The 19,971-nt window shown below is 41.3% G+C and overlaps 1 protein-coding gene across 6 annotated transcripts in view; it reads right to left on the bottom strand.

Moving 5' to 3' along the window:
• Positions 1–19,971, bottom strand: part of rapgef6 (Rap guanine nucleotide exchange factor (GEF) 6) — a 342,757-nt gene that overhangs the window by 232,734 nt on the left and 90,052 nt on the right. For 5 of the 6 annotated variants that reach the window (XM_067996162.1, XM_067996163.1, XM_067996168.1 and 2 more), the window contains exons 2-4: positions 7,271–7,341; positions 4,817–4,873; positions 1,574–1,657 (exon numbers count right to left, since the gene is read on the bottom strand). In XM_067996162.1, the coding sequence (XP_067852263.1) occupies positions 1,574–1,657; positions 4,817–4,873; positions 7,271–7,341 (212 nt within the window). Of the gene's footprint in view, positions 1–1,573; positions 1,658–4,816; positions 4,874–7,270; positions 7,342–15,186; positions 15,339–19,971 lie in introns of those variants that run through there. The other variant, XM_067996165.1, reaches the window with a different exon arrangement.

Raw genomic sequence — 19,971 nt, 5'->3', positions numbered from 1 at the left:
AGTGAAGAGTAAAACTACTTCCACTGTGTGCCAACAACAGGCTTCAATCAGAAGGTCACACTTGTACTACATTGTCATCACCTAGGTCAGACTGCCAATTTGTGCTGAATTCTCAGGTACTGTGCAGTAGGCCTGCACTCAATACGAATACATACTAATTTACATACATAATGCTAACCTGTCTGAACACCAACGACACCTTTGATTGGTGTGAGTGTGTCCCAGCCTAATATAAGATATGCGATTTGAGAACCTTTCACTCACTCACCTGACGAAGGAGATAATCTCTGAAAGCTTGTGATTTTAAAATAAAATTGTTGGACTATAACCTGGTGTTGTAAGATTCCATACTAATTTCAAGTAGGGCCTTCACATTCAGCAGAAAATGAAAAAGGTTAATCCAATCAATTTGGGCTGGATTCAAAATGTGAAAGACCACAAATGAAAGGGTAGTTTGATCATCTCCCACCAGAGGCTTACTAACAATCAACAAATCTCAATGTGTGGGAGTGAAGTTGTAAGTTGTCAAGTTCCGATCCTCCAATATTGCAATGTTTAAATGGCAACTCTTTACAACTATACTCTCAGGTTTTGCATTAAAATTTTAAATGTCTTCTCTCTACATCTATTGTGCGAATCTCCAATTTAAATTATCACCAAAATTATGCCAGGACTTGAAGGGTTAAATTATATGAGGACAGGTTACATAAACTTGGCTTGTATTCCTTTGAGTGTAGAAGGTTGAGGGGTGATCTAATTGAGGTGTATAAAATAATAGAAGAATTTGATACAGTAGATACAGAGAAGCAATTTCCTCTGGTGGGGAATCCAGAACAAGGGGGCACAATTTTAAAATTAGAGCTAGTCTATTCAGGAGTGAAATCAGGAAGCACTTTTTCCACACAAAAGGTAATGGAAATATCTCCCCAAAAGGCTGTGAATGCTGGGTCAATTAAAATTCTGAAGACCAAGATCGACAGATTCTTCTTAGGTAAGGGTATCAAGGGATACGGATCAAAGGCAGGTAATCAGAGTTGAGATACAGATCAGCCAGTTATCTAACTGAATGGCGGAACTGTCTTGAGGGGCCGAATGGCCTATTTCTTCATTTAAATATTATAGTGCTAGAAGGGAGCTGACTAGCAGCGAGGGGTGTGCTCCATTCTTCCAGCACTGTGATATTCAACTTCAGTCATGGCTCCCACTACCAATTTAAAATCAGACAGCCCACCAGAACAGAGGGAGAGGAAAAGGAGATTCAGAAAGAGCAATGGAAGCCTGGACTGAACTCAGGAAGGAGAGTTACTACTTAAGTATCACAACATTGGAGGAGTGAAATGGAATGGAGCAGGGCAACAGTTGATGGGAATGCAATCCATGATACATACATTCTGCAGGAAAAAAAGTCACTTTGTGTTCCTTTTTTGAAGTGGTTGGGGGGGCAGGGGGGAGGCAGTGAGCAGTGAGTCTTTCCAGAATCCTGGGTATGGCCTTGTTCCCCACCATCATTTGAGTCTCAGAAAATCCTAACACAGTATTTATTATCTAATCACGGGAAAAATGCATAAATTACCTGCAACGTGGCAGAAACATCGACTCTTTGATAAATACAGATCCTGAAAGTAGGATATACCAGCAAGTAGCAATGCTTTCAGGACTAAAAAAAAGAGAAAATTGGTTAAAGGAAAATGTACCTACACAATAACGCAAAACATTAAGAGCAAAATTCAAGTCTGTAGGATGAAAAGGTGATGATGCAAATAATTAAACAGAATCATTATATTAGTTTACTTTAAGGACTCTGAAGAGCTCCTCCAGAACCTGAAATTCCACAGACACCGTGGAGAGACCAGTGTGATTCCCAACAATGCTACGCATACTTTACAGGAATACAATTGCAACTGCACTGCCGCATGCATTCCACAGGATACCTATTTCTCCCACTACCGCTAAAGAACCAGCGGTTCTCTACCTGTGGACTAGCCGACAGTTTAAGTGTTCCACAAATTGCTCTTCTAGCTAATGCTACTTTTTCAGAAAAGGTTAGTCCTTTGACTAAATACAATACTCAGCACAATCTGCAATCTTTTGCCATTATTATGACAATTTACCTTACCAGGCTGAAGAGAGAGTTCAGAGGGGAAGTGAAAAGGAAATAAGAGGGGCAAAGAGAGAGTATGAGAATAGACTGGCGGCCAACATAAAAGGGAATCCAAACGTCTTCTATAGACATGCAATCAATAAACGGAGGAGTGGAGCCAATTAGAGACCAAAAAGGAGGGGTGGAGCCAATTAGAGACCAAAAAGGAGATCTACTCATGGAGGAGGAGGGCATGGCCGAGGTACTAAATGAGTACTTTGCATCTGTCTTTACCAAGGAAGAAAATGCTGCCAGAGTCTCAGTAAGGGAAGATATAGTTGAGATACTGGATGGGCTAAAAATTGATAAAGAGGAGATACTAGAAAGGCTAGCTGTACTTAAAGTAGATAAGTTACCCAGTCCAGAAGGGATGCATACTAGGTTGCGGAGAGAATTAAGGGTGGAAATTGCGGAAGTACTGGCCATAATCTTCCAAACATCCTTAGATACGGGGGCGGTGCCAGAGGACTGGACAATTGCAAATGTTACACCCTTGTTCAAAAAGGGTGCAAGGATAAACCCAGCAACTATAGGCCAGTCAGTTTAACCTTGGTGGTGGGGAAACTTGTGGAAACAATAATCTGGGACAGAATTAGCAGTCACTTGGACGAGTGTGGATTGATTAGGGAAAGCCAGCATGGATTTGTTAAAGGCAAATCGTGTTTAACTAACTTGATAGAATTTTTTGATGAGGTAACAGAGAGGGTAGATGAGGGCAATGCAGTTGATGTGGTGTATATAGACTTTCAAAAGGCGTTTGATAAAGTGCCTCATAATAGGCTTGTCATCAAGATTGAAGCCCATGGAATAAAAGGGGTATTAGCAGCATGGATACAGAATTGGCTAAGTAACAGGAAAGAGAGAGTAGTGGTGAACGGTTGTTTTTCGGACCGGAGGGAGGAGTACAGTGGTGTTCCTCGGTACTAGGACCACTGCTTTTCTTGATATATATTAATGACTTGGACTTGGGTGTACAGAGCACAATTTCCAAATCTGCAGATGACATAAAACTTGGAAGTGTAGTGAACAGTGAGGAAGATAGCGATAGACTTCAAGAGGATATAGACAAGCTGTTGGCATGGGCAGACACGTGGCAGATGAAATGTAACACAGAAAAATGCGAGGTGATACATTTCGATAGGAAGAATGAGAAGAGGCAACATAAACTGAAGGGCACAATTCTAAAAGGGGTACAGAAACAGAGAGATCTGGGGGTATATGTACACAAATCATTGAAGGTGGCAGGGCAAGTTGAGAAAGCAGTTAAAAAAGCATGCAGGATCCCGGGCTTTATAAACAGAGGCATAAAATACAAAAGCAAGGAAGTCATGATGAACCTTTATAAAACACTGGTTTGGCCACAGCTGGAGTAGTGTGTCCAGGCCTTAGAAGGGGTCCAGAAGAGATTCACTAGAATGATTCCAGGGATGAGGGACTTTAGTTATGAGGATAGACTGGAGAAGCTGGGTTGTTCTCCTTGGAGCAGAGAAGGTTGAGAGGAGGTTTGGTAGAGGTATTCAAAATCACGAAGGATCTAGTCAGAGTAGATAGAGAGGAACTGTTCCCATTGGCAGAGGGGTCAAGAACCAGAGGACATAGATTTACGGTGATTGGCAAAAGAACCAAAGGTGACATGAGGAAAAACTTTTTTTTTTACAAACACAGCGAGTGGTTAGGATTTGGAATGCGCTGCCAGAGTGAGTGGTGGAGACAAATTCAATCATGGCCTTCAAAAGGGAACTGGATGAGTACTTGAAAGGAAAAAACTTGCAGGGCTATGGGGATAAGGCAGGGAAGTGGGACTAGCTGGATTGTTCTTGCACAGAGCCGGCACGGATTCGATGGTCCAAATGGCCTCTTTCCATGCTGTAAACTTTCTATATTAAAAAGGAGAAATACTCTATGAAGTAATATTTCTAATGCAAAGCACTATCCCCAAATAGTAAGAAGGAAAACAAATTCCAAAACTTGTCTCTCCAACTGTTAGGCCAAAGCTCAGTTTTTCTCCTTTCATCATGCTGAAAACTCACCATATCAGACCTTAAAGCCTGAAGATATGCACTAAGCTGGATGGAAGCATCAGGGCAGTCAACACATGGCCCTCAGAGCAGTGATGCAAAACAGCACCCCTCCAGTCCTAGATGATAATCCAAAAACATGATCATGTAAAAATTCAGGACTGGATGGATGCAGGGCAGGAATCGGCTGATACTGAGAATTGCTACATTACTGACAACTCTGGGATCAGTAGATTCTGCAGTGCTGCAATGAGAGCAGCTCAGTGGTGGACTTGTCCTTTCTGTCAATTTTACATCCATTCCTGCTTTGAGACCAGATATTTGAGACAAATCACTCCCCCCAACTACATGGGGATGTGTACCTTACATTGAAAGCATTACTCCCCTTGAAGTGTATTCCCATTTCAGTGAATATTGAATAATTCAGCATTGCTTACACATTAGCAAAAAAGCTATTGGATATCACCACAAGGACAAGTAAAAACATTGCAACATGCAGTAAACCTTGACAAATCCTTGCTAAACTGCCATTGTGAAAATCCTGCAGAAAGAATGTCAGCACAAGGTTCCTTGCTGCAGTTCCAAAGTTTTACATAATATTTTGACTTTTCAGTTTAAAGCTGACATGAAAACATTGAGTGGTGTTATGAATACTTACTAGAACAAGACTTCATTGGCATCGTGCTTTTCATAACGTACCGTCATGCACATCAATCTGAAAGACAAGTATTCACGCAGCTAAGCTTTTAAAGTAGTACTGATGAAAGCACTGCAACTATTAGCTCATTTTTCAACCCCCACATTCTTTGTCAGGAAAAGTAATTTTTAACACCAAAGTTGGCTTGGTAAATGATTTCAAATTAAATTCAAGGTCAACAATAGAATGTTCCAAAAGATTACTTATGAATACTATTCCAATTTTTTTTCTTTATTGCAGCTCTTCTCTACACCTCAGAATTAGTATTCATAGGGTAACCGAGAACAAGAATTTTCAGTCTTCAAAGAGAAGAAAATAACATACGGGTGACTAGTAACAGTAATGCCATTTATTAAAGGATCTAATTACATTGCTCCTGTTGCCTAAAAAGGGATTAGATAGATTCCTAGCACCACAATCAGATCCACTTCTGGAATCCCCCCTCCCAAATTGTTTGGCCAACATAGTGGAAATCCCCTAAATGGGGATATTTAGATAAAAACTATTGGGTTGTTACAATCTCAAATGGTAGAGCTTTTTAGGTCACAGAACTACTAAAACTGGACATCAATTTCTGTAAAATGAATCCCACTTCTCTAAATCTGCTTTAGTTAATAGTGAAACTTAAATGGGGAAAGAAAAAACTAAATCAAAACAGACTGATGACACAATATGCTGGTGCACCAGTGCACTGTGTAAGAGAGAGGCAGGTAGTGGGCTTATGTCTGCAGTTCCTGTGATTTTAGTGGAGCTGGTTGAGGGCGGGATTGAGGAAAGAAAATAACTTTAAACAAAAATTTAAAACAGAACAAAACAGGTTACTCAGTCTCTCCCAACAGCTGCTACTGAATTCTATTAACAGATGTCTAGCAGCTAGTCCCGTACTTTCTCAGTGCAGTAGGAATGGAGAAAAACAAAACAACAAATCTAATGAGGGTGTTCACAGGTACAGTAAATTGGTTAGCACAATATACTGAACATGTGACCTCTAGAGTAAACTATATGAGCACTAAAACTAAACTTGCTGCATTAGACACTATGTGATAGTACATTCATAAGTGGGCTATAAATAAAAGTAAGCCAGTCAGGCTCAGGCCCAGGCCCAGGCTCCAACCGCCAATCAGCCTGCCAGGGCCCATATTGACTGTCTGCCAGCCAAGCTCTGAACTTTTCACAACTGCCAACAAGCCCTGGGCGGCTTCTTCTCTTCTCCCTGTTCACCAAAGGCCCAGATTTCCTCAACCACCAGCTGGTCCCAGACTCCAACCACAGTCAGCATCAGGACATATTCAACAACCACACAAATTCCATTACAGACTCCCATGCTCATGCATAAATCACCCAAAGGTTAACTAGTCTGTATGTATTATATCTGTGTCCACCACATACACATTTTGCTGCTACCTCAACCCAAGCTCTCCTGCCTCCTATGCCCCAGCCCACCTCCCATTCTGCTCTGACCCCCTCTTCATATATGTCCACCGCCTATTTTCTTGGCCTAGTCATCACTCATTTCCCATTTCTCAACAATACTGCCTCAAATCCTTATCTGTTTGCCACTATACTGCCACCAAATGATTGTGTACCATTTAGACATGCCAACAGTTTCACTCTGCTCTACTTTACTCTAGGTTTCCTTCTCCACATGGCCCCTAACACTGCTCTCTAAAAGCAGAAATGAACACTGCCTCTTTCTTTCATATCTGGTCAAAGTCTCCCCATCTCCCCTTCTGGGAATAAATCTCCTCCCTGTTCCTCTGTCCTCTGTTCTGCTTTCCACCCAACCAGCCAAACAAGTGTCCTACTTACCACCCATTTGGCATCGCCCTTCAAAATATCTGCTCGCTTGCTAATAAGACTGAGCTACCAACCCTGCAATAGTTACCCCAAGACCACCCATTTCCACCTCCACAACAATGCCTGCTTATGCCCTTTCATCATCCCACTGCCACTGAATCCCTTATCCACACCTTTGTCACCTCCAGACTTAATTACGCCAACATTCTCCTCGCCTCTGAGACAAGCTTTTAAAATTACAATCTGCCTAAATCGCTCACCCACATCCTAACCCACACCAAGCCCTGCTCTCTTATTATCCCTATTCTTGCCAACCTTCACTGACTCCCTATCACACAATGCACTAATTTCAATATCTTTATTTACAAATCTTTCATGGTCTAGCCCCTCCTTAACTCTACTACCTCCTTCAGCCCTTGGTTCTTGGACACATGTACAAATCTTCTAACTCTGGCCTCTTTCGTATCCATGGCCTCCTCTGATCGGTCACACCAAGTGAGAGAGATTAACATACACTGATGAAGTAAACCGAAGGGTAGAAAACTAAAGGTGAATAGTCCATACATTTTTAAAAAGTGTCACTTTATTAAATTCCATCATGCCCATGTGCACTCTTACCTGAGCTGGTGTTCCCTCAAATTAGACAGTACGTCCATGCCATGGAGGTGAGAGTATATAATTTCTAAATCCTGTTCAAGAAAGAAGAAGCATATTGAGTTCCAGTACAAATTATAACACAACCTTATTTCAAAACATTCTTTCACTTTCAAGGAACTCAGTGCTGAACACCATAATCATACCAAGGGGGTACATTTTCAAGCACAGTACAGAAATTACAAATAACTGTAGCATAATGCTACTAAATTACCAGAATGATCTGGTTACATTCTGTCCCATTTAATAAGTTATTTCAAGCTTAAAATAATATGGAGGCTATGTAGTGGTGCATTTCCAGTGCAGTGTCAACATGCAGCACCAGAGTGGTCAGACACTGTCCGCGTGTCAAATTTCTGAACTTGACCACCTTACATCGAGAAAGTACCAAGTAAAGGCCTGCAAGGGGCGTAGGAACAGAAATAGAGGGAATACTTATATTGCTGAGGTATCATTTTCAGGTAAACTTGTTTGGCAAGGAACCACACAAATTTTAAATGCCAAGGAAATTCAAGGATGTCTTCATTGTATGACATGCTTTGAGATATTTCTGAGATGTGTGACCAGGCTTTCTATTAGTGCAAGTCTTTCTCCAGAAACATTTGGAAGCTTTTGCAGCATAAATTTTAGTATATACATCGAGACTGAAACAAAGGCTTCCTGAATGCAACTGGCATTGCATGGTGCACGTATGTATCAATGTTGTGACGACTTGTTGACTTCAGTATGCTCCCATACAAGTCTTCAAGGATAGCATGAAATTTTAACTAAGGAATTAAATGCAGACAACTCTGTGCCCCAGCATGATACTGCATCCAACACCACAGCAACCTGGGTGTTCATCAATTGGGACAAAAAAAATTTCAACAATATTGTGTTTGAAATCAAAATCATCAACTTTATTACATTTGGGACTTTAGTCTATAGTTTCTTTCCACTGCAGCTTGTTAGTCGGGAGTACCTTCACCACATGGACTGCCGCGGTTCAAGGCGGCAGCTCACCACCACCTTCTCCTGGGCAATTAGAGATGGGCAATAATTGCTGGCCTCGTCAGCAATGCCCACATCCCATGAATAATTTTTTTTAAATTGTCAGAATGTCATTCATAAAGGTTGGATGAATGGTTTTAATGTTCTTTAATGTAGAATCATGGGAGTGGTGAAGGGGGTAACAAGGACTGTTAAAGTTGAGGGGTTTTTTGTCACTTTTCTATGAGGCAATTGATAAGTGCTGCTTTATCATCTGCTCCCTGGCCTCTCTAGCTCCAATGCTTTGTGGCACCCCTCCTTTTTGTGGTTCTTCTTTGCATTTATCCAACTCTTCCTCATCTCTTTTTGTTACAGTGTCTCCTCCAACTTCAATCCTCTTTGCATTGCCAGACTGAGCAGAATGCAGTGAACTGCAGTGATGCAGCCCACTTTGTCTGGGCCATATTGTAGAGCGCTCCCGGACCGACCAAGGCACCTGAACCTTTGCTTTAATATGCCAATGTTATGCTCTATGATGTTCCTGGTGGTCTCAGCTCTGATGGTACCTGTGTTGTTCAGGCGTGGTGGGGTATTGTAGGGGAGTGGCATCAAACATGTCTGTTGGGTGTATCCCTTGCCCCCTAGCAGCCATCATCTGACATTCGGAATGGGTGTAAAAGTAAGGGGATGGATGAAGTGTTGCAGGATGGAAGGTGTCGTGGCAGCCGCAAGCAAAACCGGCAAACACTTGCATTATCCTTCTGCAGTGACACACGCCAGTTTTACATTGATGGGAGTGGAAGCCCTTACTGTTCACATCAGCTGCTGTCCCATCTTCTGGTGCGTTGACAACTACATGAGAGCAGTTTATAATGTCCTACTCACAAGGGAAGCCAGCCACTGCTGCAAATCCCAGAGCTCGCTCATTCAGGTCTTCGCATTCATTGGGAAGCTAATGTACTAGTTTGCTCCGACAAAGAGTGAATTGGTGATCTGCTGTGCACTGCAGACCAGGAGATGCGAGTGGTGTCCCCTGGTCCAGCTGACAGCAGGCCCTCCTGAAATAGGCATCATAGATCAGCAACAGTCTGCCCGGTGAAACGCAGCATCGTGATGCAGTACTGCTCCGAGATATCCAAGAAACTGACTCTTGGCCTATAGACCCTGTGGGCTGGGTAAGGCCTTTTACAAGCAGATCTCCTCACCCCAGTGTTCTAACAGGCGCACCTGCTGCTTATCCTGGTGTTCAGGCTGCTTTTGCTGCTCCTCTTCCTCCAACTGTTCCTCCATCCAGAGGAATGAAGCAAAAATAGCACCCATAAATAGTGTGTGTGTAATCAGGGTAAGCAAGAGAAGCAAACTCCAAGCTCAGAACTGCCTTGCAAATCTACTAATCATTGCAGCATACAGATCCTAATGATCTGAGTGCTTGCAGGTGAGTGTCCTTTTAAATACTGCTTTAGATCATGTCAGTCAGTTTGTGAAGCCACTCTTGTAAGCTTTTACTCAGCAGGTTTGCCACTGGGTGGGATTTCCAACCCACTCAATTAAAATTTCTTTGGGGTCCTAATGACATCATAGGACCTAGTTTGCATTTATTAACGAGGCACCTGCCTATTTCCAGCGGGACGGTAAGTTGATTTTCGCTCTTTTAACCACGGACCCGGCCCTGTTACCGCCAGGCGGTTTGGGTTAAAATCGGGGCACGAATCTCACTCTCTTTATAATAACAAATGCCAAGCATACTCATTCTAATGACATGCACAATCTATGCCATTATGGAGGCTACATGTTTATTTAATCTGATCCAAGAAAGTTCCACTCACTCCCCAAAGAGAAGCAAGTTGAACTCCAGAACATCTATCCACATATCTTCAGCCAGTTCAGGTGAAAACAACATTTGTAATGACAATAGGGGGTTGCTTCAAACATGGTGCTTTGTTTAGGCTGTGGGTGGCTTCCATCTCCTGGGGTGTTTCACTTTCGTACATTTTAAAATAACACAAAGCAGCGATGCAGTGACGCGTCAATCACATAACGATGCGACTTAGGTTTATCATCTCCTATTCACTAAGTTGTTGATTTTAGGCAAGCAGAAGCAGGAGCTGCTCCAAAAGTGAGAAGTGGTTAGGCCCTGCCTGTTCTCATACAAATCTAAGCAACTAGTTCACAAAGAATATTAGAGCCGCCATTATCTTGACCGTAAGTAGCACAAAGCAGCCATGGAAGAAGACAGAGTTCCTTCAGAGCATCTTATCTTCAAAAAATGTTTTTTTTAAATTAAATAAAAATAATAATGGTTGATGTTGTGTATATGGACTTTCAAAAGGCATTTGATAAAGTACCATATAATAGACTTGATTGCAAAATTGAAGCCCATGGGATTAAAGGGTCAGTGGTAGCGTGGGTACAAAATTGGCTAAGGGGAAGAAAGCAGAGGGTAGTGGTGAACGGTTGTTCTTCGGACCGGAGGGAAGTATAGTGGTGTTTCCCAGGGGTCAATAGTAAGACCATTGCTCTTTTTGATATGTATTAATGACCAAAGTTTGGGTATAAAGGGTATAATTTCAAAGTGTGCCGATGACACGAAACTCGGAAATGTAGTAAACAATGTGGAAGATAGTAACAGACTTCAGGAGTTCATAGACAAACCGGTGAAATGGACAGACACATGGCAGATGAAATTTAACACAGATAAGTGTGAAGTGATACATTTTGGTAGGAAGAATGAGAAGAGGCAATACAAACTAAATGGTATAATTTTAAAGGGGGTGCAGAAACAGAGACAGCTCAGGGTGCACATACACAAATCTTTGAAGGTGGCAAGACAAGTTGAGAAGACTGTTAAAAAAGCATATGGGATCCTGGGCTTTATTAACAGAGGCAAAGAGTACAAAAACAAGGAAGTTATGCTAAACCTTTACAAAACATTGGTTAGGCTTCGGCTGGAGTATTGTGTTCAATTCTGGGCACCACACTTTGGGAAGGATGTCAAAGCCTCAGAGAGGGTGCAAAAGAAATTTATTAGAATGGTGCCAGGGATGAGGGGCTTCAGTTATGTGGAGAGACTGGAGAAGCTGGTTTGTTCTCCTTAGAACAGAGGTGAAGGGGAGATTTGATAGATGTGTTCAAAATCATGAACGGTTTTGACACAGTAAATAAGGAGAAAATGTTACCAATGGCAGACAGGTCGGTAGCCAGAGGGCACAGATTTACGGTGATTGGCAAAAGAAGAAACTTTTTTTTTTACGCGGCGAGTTGTAATGGTCTGGAATGCACTGCTTAAAAGGGTGGTGGAAACAGATTCAACTTTCAAAAGGGAATTGGATAAATACTTGAAAGGAAAAAAATTACAGGGCTATGGGGAAAAGAGCAGGGGAATGGGACTAATTGGATAGCTCTGTGAAAGAGCCAGCATAGGCACGATGGACCAAATGGCCATCTCCTGCGCTGTACCTACAACAATACTATGAATAACTAACAGTTACTGTTTCAGCAGATTCTCAGAATACCGAGAAAATCTAGCTGCACACAATCATATAAAAGAACATACCAATATATAAAATTGCAGCAACGAAGTAGAAATATGCTCACCGGCCAGTCCGTAAACTTCAGCTTATCCAAAACTCTAATACCTATATCCTATCCCACACCAAGTCCATTCGCTCATCACCCTACTGACCTACATTGGCTCCCAGTCCCCCAACGCCTCAGATTTAAAATTCTCATCCTCGTTTTTAAATCCCCTCATGAAGTTGCCCCCCTCGCTCCGTAACCTCCTCCGGCCCTACAACTCCCTCTCAAACGCTCGGTTCCTACGCTCTGGCCTGAGCATGCCCCCACCCTTTGCCCCACTACTTGCAGCTGTGCCTTCATCTGCCTATGCCCCAAGCCCTGGAATTCTCTCTTTAAACCACTCCCTCCTACCTCTCCTCCTTTAAAACCTCGTTAAAACCCACCTCTGACCAAACTTTTGGTCACCTCCTCCTTTGGCTTGTTGTCCATTTTGTGGACGAAGTGCCTTGGGACATTTTTCTATGTTAAAGGTGCCAAATAAATACAATTTGTTGTTCTTTCGTTACATGTGTATTTGGGGAGGGAAATAAAATCTATGTGGAAAGGTGGACTTTCGAACTTAGCTTTTCTAAGTTAAGAAAGTAGCATGTCATTCACGCCAACTTGCTAAGCAACTATTTTGAGGGCAGATAGATCTAGCCCCACTGCCTGCAGATGTGCTCTCCCTGACAATATATTAACTACAGCACAGGACACAGGTTACTGCAATCTTTCCTACTAGTCAACTTATACAGTAACAAACTCCCGCAATTTTAATAATTCAGTCAATAGCATTCATCAAAACCAAGAAGAATGAGACTGCAGATTCACTCATTCATTGTGCATTTCTGGAATTTTTTGAGTTACAAAAATAGGCTCTTTTCACCTGTAAAGTATTTAACTCTCAGCCGCCCCCTCCACCATCAGTTCCAACCGAAAGTACTACACAAATCACAATGGGTTAACACTGAATTGGTTTCTAAGTTTGTATTGTGCAATATGTATAACATGTACTATCACAACAGAAAACTCACACAAACATTCAACACCCCCACACAAGGACACACATGCCCAAGACACCAAGTGACAGAAAACAGATTAGCGGCTACTAAATACTTTTGGACAGCTGTATCCAAACAAAGTTCCATTCATTAACAACACATTTCTAAAAGCAAATCAAGTCCAGTGCAGGGACAAAACGCTGAACCCACTCAGTATGTGGCTTATTCATATAACAGATGGGTTTCCTGACCATACTCGAACAAGCATTCATACAGTATTAGACTAATAGGATATAGCTCTCCAGCTTCCCTTCTTTACAAAACTCAAACTATGTCACTTGTTAAAGACCAGACGAAAATCAAAAACATTGTTTGAATGATTGTGCAGTGAGGAAACCACACATGGAGAGGATCTGCCCTAGCACAATAAATATCTCCAAAAGTGAGGCTGACCATCTAACTGATGAATGAACTGTGGTCACTTAGTGAGTAGAGATATTCTATTTTTGGTCACAGCTGCTCAGAAGCTGATGTTCCACTTACAAAAGATCTGTTCGTGAACAAAAGTTAATGTGAAATGAGCACAAGAAAATCAGTTGAAAGAGGTATGTGATGGCATTCCAGTGGAGTTTAAAATTTTTTTTTGCTTCCACTGGTAATTCCCCATTCAACTGCAAACCTTACCAACACCAGTAACCAAGCTGATGACTTTAGGCCACTTGATTGCAATCTTTGAAGGCACTTGCACTGACTAACCTTACAAGGACTTCTTGCCCTAAGCAGGATAATTACTGCGTGGATATTCCTACTTCCGATATTTTTAATAGAAGAACCAGCAATGGTTGACATAATAACCAAATGATGAGTCTCCAAACCGAAATGACTGCAGACAACAACTGACAGAGACAGTGACTCCCTCCCAACGTCAGACTCTTTAGCTTCATTTTCACTACAACAATAACATTGGCACCAAGTGGTTTCACTTCGTATAGATGGTAAACCAGTTGTAAAAATACAGAGTCAGGGACATCACCAATTTGGAGTCAAGCAGAGTGTAACTCCTTCCTCCAGAAAGAGAGAGACAGACACACACAGAGAACAAATATGACCAGCCTAAATGATAATCATTCATTCTGTTTTAAGAATGTTACCTACTATGATGTATCACACACAAAAATAAATACAGCTTTATGTTTAAATAGATTTAACAACTGCTTCGTCTTACTGATTATTAAATGTCACTCCTATTTTCCTGAAGACGACAGCTCTGTTAAGTGTGCACGTGTTGATGGAGCGAAAGAGAGAAAGAAAAGTGAGAGAGGGAGGAAAAAGAGAGAAAGAAAGAGAAAGGAGAGTCCAAAGGAGGAGGAGGAAGAGAATGAACAAAATACTAAAAGTCTGTTTACTGCGTGAACTGCGTAAACAAAGTGATTTTGACCAGATGTGCAGCCATGCTCATTTGAAATCACAACAAGCACTGAGAAATTAATTGCTTGCAATACTGGCTCACATTACTGGGAGCACAGTCATTTATACTGACTATTAAACACATGCCATTTATTCGTGTCAGCTTTGGCTCAGTGGTAGTACTCTTGCTTCTGAGTCAGAAGGTCATTGGGGTTCAAGCCCCACTCCAGATACTCAAGCACATAATCTAAGATAACACTTCAGTTGCTGTCTTTTCAACGACATGCCCCGTCTGCCCTCTCAAATGGACGTAAAAGATCCCATGGTGCTATTTGAAGAAGAGCAAGGGAATTCTCCTGATGTCCTGACCAACATTTATCCCTCAACCAACACCACCAGAACATATTATCTGGTCATTTATCTCATTGCTGTTTGTGGGACTTGCTGCGTGCAAATTGGCTGCAGTGTTTCCCTACATTACATCAATGACTAAAGCCAATAAAATACTTTTGAAGTATAAAGTGCTTTGGGATGCACTGAAGTCATGAAAGGCACTATGTAAATACAAGTTCTTTCTTTACCCATTTCAAAACACTTAGGATAAATGGCATAAAGTCATATTAGAAATTTACATGTCAAGCATTTAATTACAACTACTGTGACAGCTGTGCTTGCATGTGAGCATATTACCACCAGAAAGAAAGCAAGCAGACTTTTGTTCTTTGCTACATCACACAGCGAAGAGTGCCGTAACCGTTCTCTGATTCTATGAATAATGGGCAATGTAAGTACTCCATGAGTAGTTTTGAAATAGCTGAGGATGATCATGAAAAAGATCTAGGGGTTTAAGTAAACACAACGCTCAATGTTAATCTGGATTCACAGAAACCACTAGAATCTTTCTTAGCCAAAGCTTCAAAACAATAAAGAACGTTCAAAATTACCAACCTTTGCTGCAGATTGTTTAGCTTAACGGACAGCTACTTGTGAATCACCGATAAATTTTCATACCAAAATTCCTTTTCTTCAGTCACTTATGTCCTTTCTTTTGCCATCATCCTGCAATCCCATTTTCTTGTGATTTTCTTTTCACAGTCCAATCACTGTGGAGCAGCAATCAACAAAGTAAATAGAATGCTGAACTTTACAGCGCCAAAACAGTAGAATACAAGATGAAGGAAGTCATGCTCAAACGGTATAGTGCACTAGTAAGACCACACCTTGAGTATTGTCCAGTTCTCGTCATCAAGACACAAGGAAGATATTCAAGCCCTGTGAGGAGTTCAGAGAAGAGCCAGGAGACTGATCCCTAGCATTAGAGAACTGAGTTATGAAGAAAGATGGGAGTAACGTGGACTTGTCAGCCTTGAAAGGAGGCAACTGAGAGATGATCTTTGAGGTATAGAAAATGGTAAATCTGTAATGCTACCTCAAACTGAGCTATGGTAGGTTCACAGGCTCAAATTAGTAAATTGCAAATTTAGGACTGATGTCAGGAAGCTCTTTGCAAAGAATAATCAACATATGAAACGAAGGAGAATGAAGTGAAGGCAAAAGTCCTGGAATTATATAAGAGGCAGTTGGATGCCAGGATGGAAGGGACAGTCAGATCATTCTGGATGGATGAGTGAGGGGGGGTAGAATGGCCTTCCTCATCTGTATCTATCTTGCTATTGCAGATACATCTTCAACTTTTTCAAATGACCGCATCAAGCACAGGCACAACAACAACAACTTGCATTTATACTGCATCTCTAATGTTGTAAAATATCTCACAGCACAGTACCATATCTGGATCAACAGGTTCGATAAGCCACTTCCTTGATCAACTCCAATGTGCAATATGGCAGCTCCTCGTCCCCTCAGCATATGTTGAAGCTAAAATTGTTGCTTGTTTGAAACAGAATGCTTTCTCCAACTTTCAAATCTAGCATTGACGCCCATCTGGGAGCACGGGCTGCCTCCTCGTCCATAGAAAATAAAATTATTTCACTTAAAAAAAACAAGTAAAAACTGTAAAACTGAAAAAGCTAAGCCCTCTCGCACAGTTGCAAGCCTGCAATAAGATTGTCCGGCAACTATTTTCACTGGGCAATGGAATGTGGCACAGGAACTGCCAATAGATGCAAGATAAAAAAACCTTGCCCTCCATTTATACACAATACAGTGTATACAGGGTCACTGAGTGTGTTAAACACTGAGACTGTACATAATATGAGAAGCACCCTCTTTAAAATGTATTTATTATTAGGTTGCACTTTCTTCTGCAACCTAAGACAGCTGTAACAAGGACAAACCTGGGAATTGGATAAATATTTGAAAAAGAAAAATGTAAATAGATATGGGAAAGGGTGGGGAAATGGAACCAAGTAGATAGCTCTTTGAGCCAGCACATGCACACTGAGCCAAGAGGCCTGGTGTGCTGTAAAGTTCGATGATTCTGTGTCAGGGTTCAGTACCTGCTCTCACATAAAAGGAATTCTACTAGAAATATCATAAATCATAAACCTTAATTTACCATAAAGGGCAACTTGCCACTGACTGGGTTACAGCAGTTTTTTTTCAAAAGCATAAAATATCTTCAAGCACCCTTAACTAACTGTCTCACTGCTGACAACCTTTATTTTCTATCCTTTGATGTTAACGAATGTTTTAAGACTCTAATCTATGCACAAAGTGAAGTTTTCAAAACCATACATTTAGTGCACAGCATTTTGACTGAGATGGATTCAAATCGTTGCAAAGATTTGAATTTTTATTCATTAATGTTAAAGTTTGGCCTGTTATTCTGGACCACTTATAGGAGCACACTGGTCCCACTTGAACCTGCAGTTACTCACTAAATGATTCCTCGAATGTCATCAGCTGCTACTTATTGCAGACAGGGTGGCCAGGGAACACATTCAAACATCGACACTGTATTGCACATTAATTCACCCAATGGAACATAAATGTTTCGTGAGAATTTTTGACCCCCCCCCCCCAACCCCTTCCAATAGGGGAAACATGTGGGTAAGTAAAGCCACATTAACTCTACGCAGGACAGAAGGCATCTCCTATATATGTAGGAAGGGGGTAACGCAGATCCACAGGTGACTCTTCCTGTGCCACACGAAGGACATGTTCACTTCAACTTCATTGCTCCAATTGTTCCAACAGTCAAGTACAATGAACCATTACCTTCTCAAAGCTTGTGGAATTTAAAATAAATTTGTTGGACTATAACTTGGTGTTGTAAAATTGTTTACAATTGTCAACCCCAGTCCATCACCGGCATCTCCACATCATGGCTTCTCAAGTTACAACCAAGCTATGTTTTAAACCAGTGAGTTTTTAAGTTACAACTATGCAACTGGATAAAAAGCTTCAGGACCCTGATGACAAATCTGTTGCTATTTCTTGGGAAGCTGACCAACTATCTGTTTAGTGACAACTTTAGAAACGATTATCTTAGTGAAAAGGATTTTTTTTCAAAAATAGGGAAAAACATGGTGCATTAATGAGGTATCTTTGATTCATAAAATCATAGAATCATACAGCGCAGGAGGCGGCAATTCGGCCCATTGTGCCTGTGCCGGCTTTCTGAAAGAGCTACCAACTGAACAAAGGACTGCATATTAATATTCCCCAACACCCCCCCCCAACCCAACAATAGTCTGGGTGTGAAGGCAGAGAGAAGGGGGAAGGAAATTAACCAATGTTAAGTTTAGAAAATAAAAAGGTCATTAAAATATATATTGTCTTTAAAATTCATGACACCATTAAGAACTATTCACCTGAAAACAGGAACCAACATCTTAACTAGAAAAAAGTAGAAACAGCCAGGTTCCATTACGAAAAAGAAAACTTCAACCAAAGTAAAATACTCAGCTCTGTTCTTGTGCTTTAGCTGGCTCTCTTTTTGCTGCTCTGGCACAGACCTATTGTGTTCATAGAATATTAAATATTGAAATAATTGATTTCTTAAGTTTTAGCCAGAAGGGGGGGAACAAAAAAATCAAACCGATTTTACAAAAATAAACTGAAGTAATGTTTTAATTTAAACTTCACGTAAAGTGTGGTCAGTCCAAGCAAAGGGAAACCACTAACCTTTCAATAACTGAAAAGTGAGAACAGTCAAAACAGGATGAGGTTTAGCATCACTTCTATTTAACTATAATGTAGTTTTCATCAAAAATGCGTTAGGATGTAAAATTAAAATCCTTTCTCTGCTTCAGATTTTCACTTCTGCTCTCCTAAAGGTGTTGACCTATGTGAAGTACAGTTCCACGGATGCTGTTTGCCTTCACCCTTCTGAACAGTGTCAGCAGGCTTCTAGAGCATGGGGACCTCACAGCCATGCCCAACTGTATTCTCACCCACTGTCCACAAATGTATTTTGCACCACTGGTCACTGGATTATGATCAGGAGAGGGTATTCATGTGGACTTCTTTTCCTCTCCCAAGGACAATTAGGCCAACTTTTGCATCACCACTGCTGTCCAGTTGAGATCATCTAACTTAGCAGAGATAAGGGATTGAACTTGAGACTTTCCTGCTATGTTTTTCTCAGTATCGTATCATGCGGTACTTATCTGTTAAGCCATCAGAGAAAAACCCATTATTTTCTAACAATTTAAATGGGAGGATTTAAAGACAACCGGATGAAAAACTTTCTCTGAATAATAGCCTCCCTTCCCCTGTATCCCACAGCATGAATTTCAATTGAAATCTTGACTGTGAACATTAATCCTCCACAGTTGGGCTCCTCAGCAGAGGCCAGCTGACTACCATTTGGTGGAAGCAGAGGTGCTGCACTGATATTGCATGGAGTACATCCAGCAGAAGCCACTCAACTCCACAGTCTGTACAGTCATAGGCCAACAGGTTGTAGCACTTTTAATGTTTAACGTAGACTCGAAACACTGGGCAGAGACAACTGTCACACAGGAAGTTAAAAAGCAGAGAGAATTAGAGTCACTGCAGGCAAGGAAGTTATGCTAAACCTTTAGAAATCACTGGTTTGGCATCAGCTAGAATATTGTGTCCAATTCTGGGCACCACACGTTAGGAAGGATGTCAAGATTAGTGGAGGGAAGTGCAGTACAGTCCCATCACCGGTGAAGCTTGGGCATCCTGCCCAGATTGCTGGGATAAAATCTTACCCTTGCTCTTTGGTCCTAAGTGAGGTAAATCTGGGCAAGTTTCATCCAGTCAGTGGCAAGCAAAAGTTCAGCACACAAAAATAATCCACGATTTGGTATTAAATGGTCAATCCCACTCAAGAGAGGTTATGGAAATGTCATATTATTGCAATAAGGGTCTCTACTGACGTCAGGGTTATGGTACATTGTTGGAGGGAGCTCATCTGCAAATAATCAAGATGCTATGCTTCACCCGGCAGTACTTGAGAGAGCTTGATCCTGCTTCTCACCAGTGATACATTTGACCAGACAATGTTTGATGGTGCAGTGTCAAGACACAGATCTTTAACTTGCATTAAACCCATGCTGTACCTTACCTGGAAGCACGTAATGCTCATTATTGGGTGACAAAAGTGTTGGAAGTGTTCCAGTCAGTAAGAAAAATGAGCACAAAGGTCACAAAAAATATAAAATTTTATTGTAATGGTGGCTGCAAGATTTCATAACCAAGAACAACAATCAGCAACAATGAGAAGGTGGTTCTGAAAACAGAGTGAAATGTTCCTTCAAGCGACTGTATTGTACTGAAAACTGTATGTAACAAGGCATT

The sequence above is a fragment of the Heptranchias perlo genome, chromosome 14, assembly GCF_035084215.1.
Source record: "Heptranchias perlo isolate sHepPer1 chromosome 14, sHepPer1.hap1, whole genome shotgun sequence".
Classification (NCBI taxonomy): Eukaryota; Metazoa; Chordata; class Chondrichthyes; order Hexanchiformes; family Hexanchidae; genus Heptranchias; species Heptranchias perlo.
Note: the sequence above shows the minus strand (reverse complement) of the source record. Positions and strands in the feature narration are given on the sequence as shown.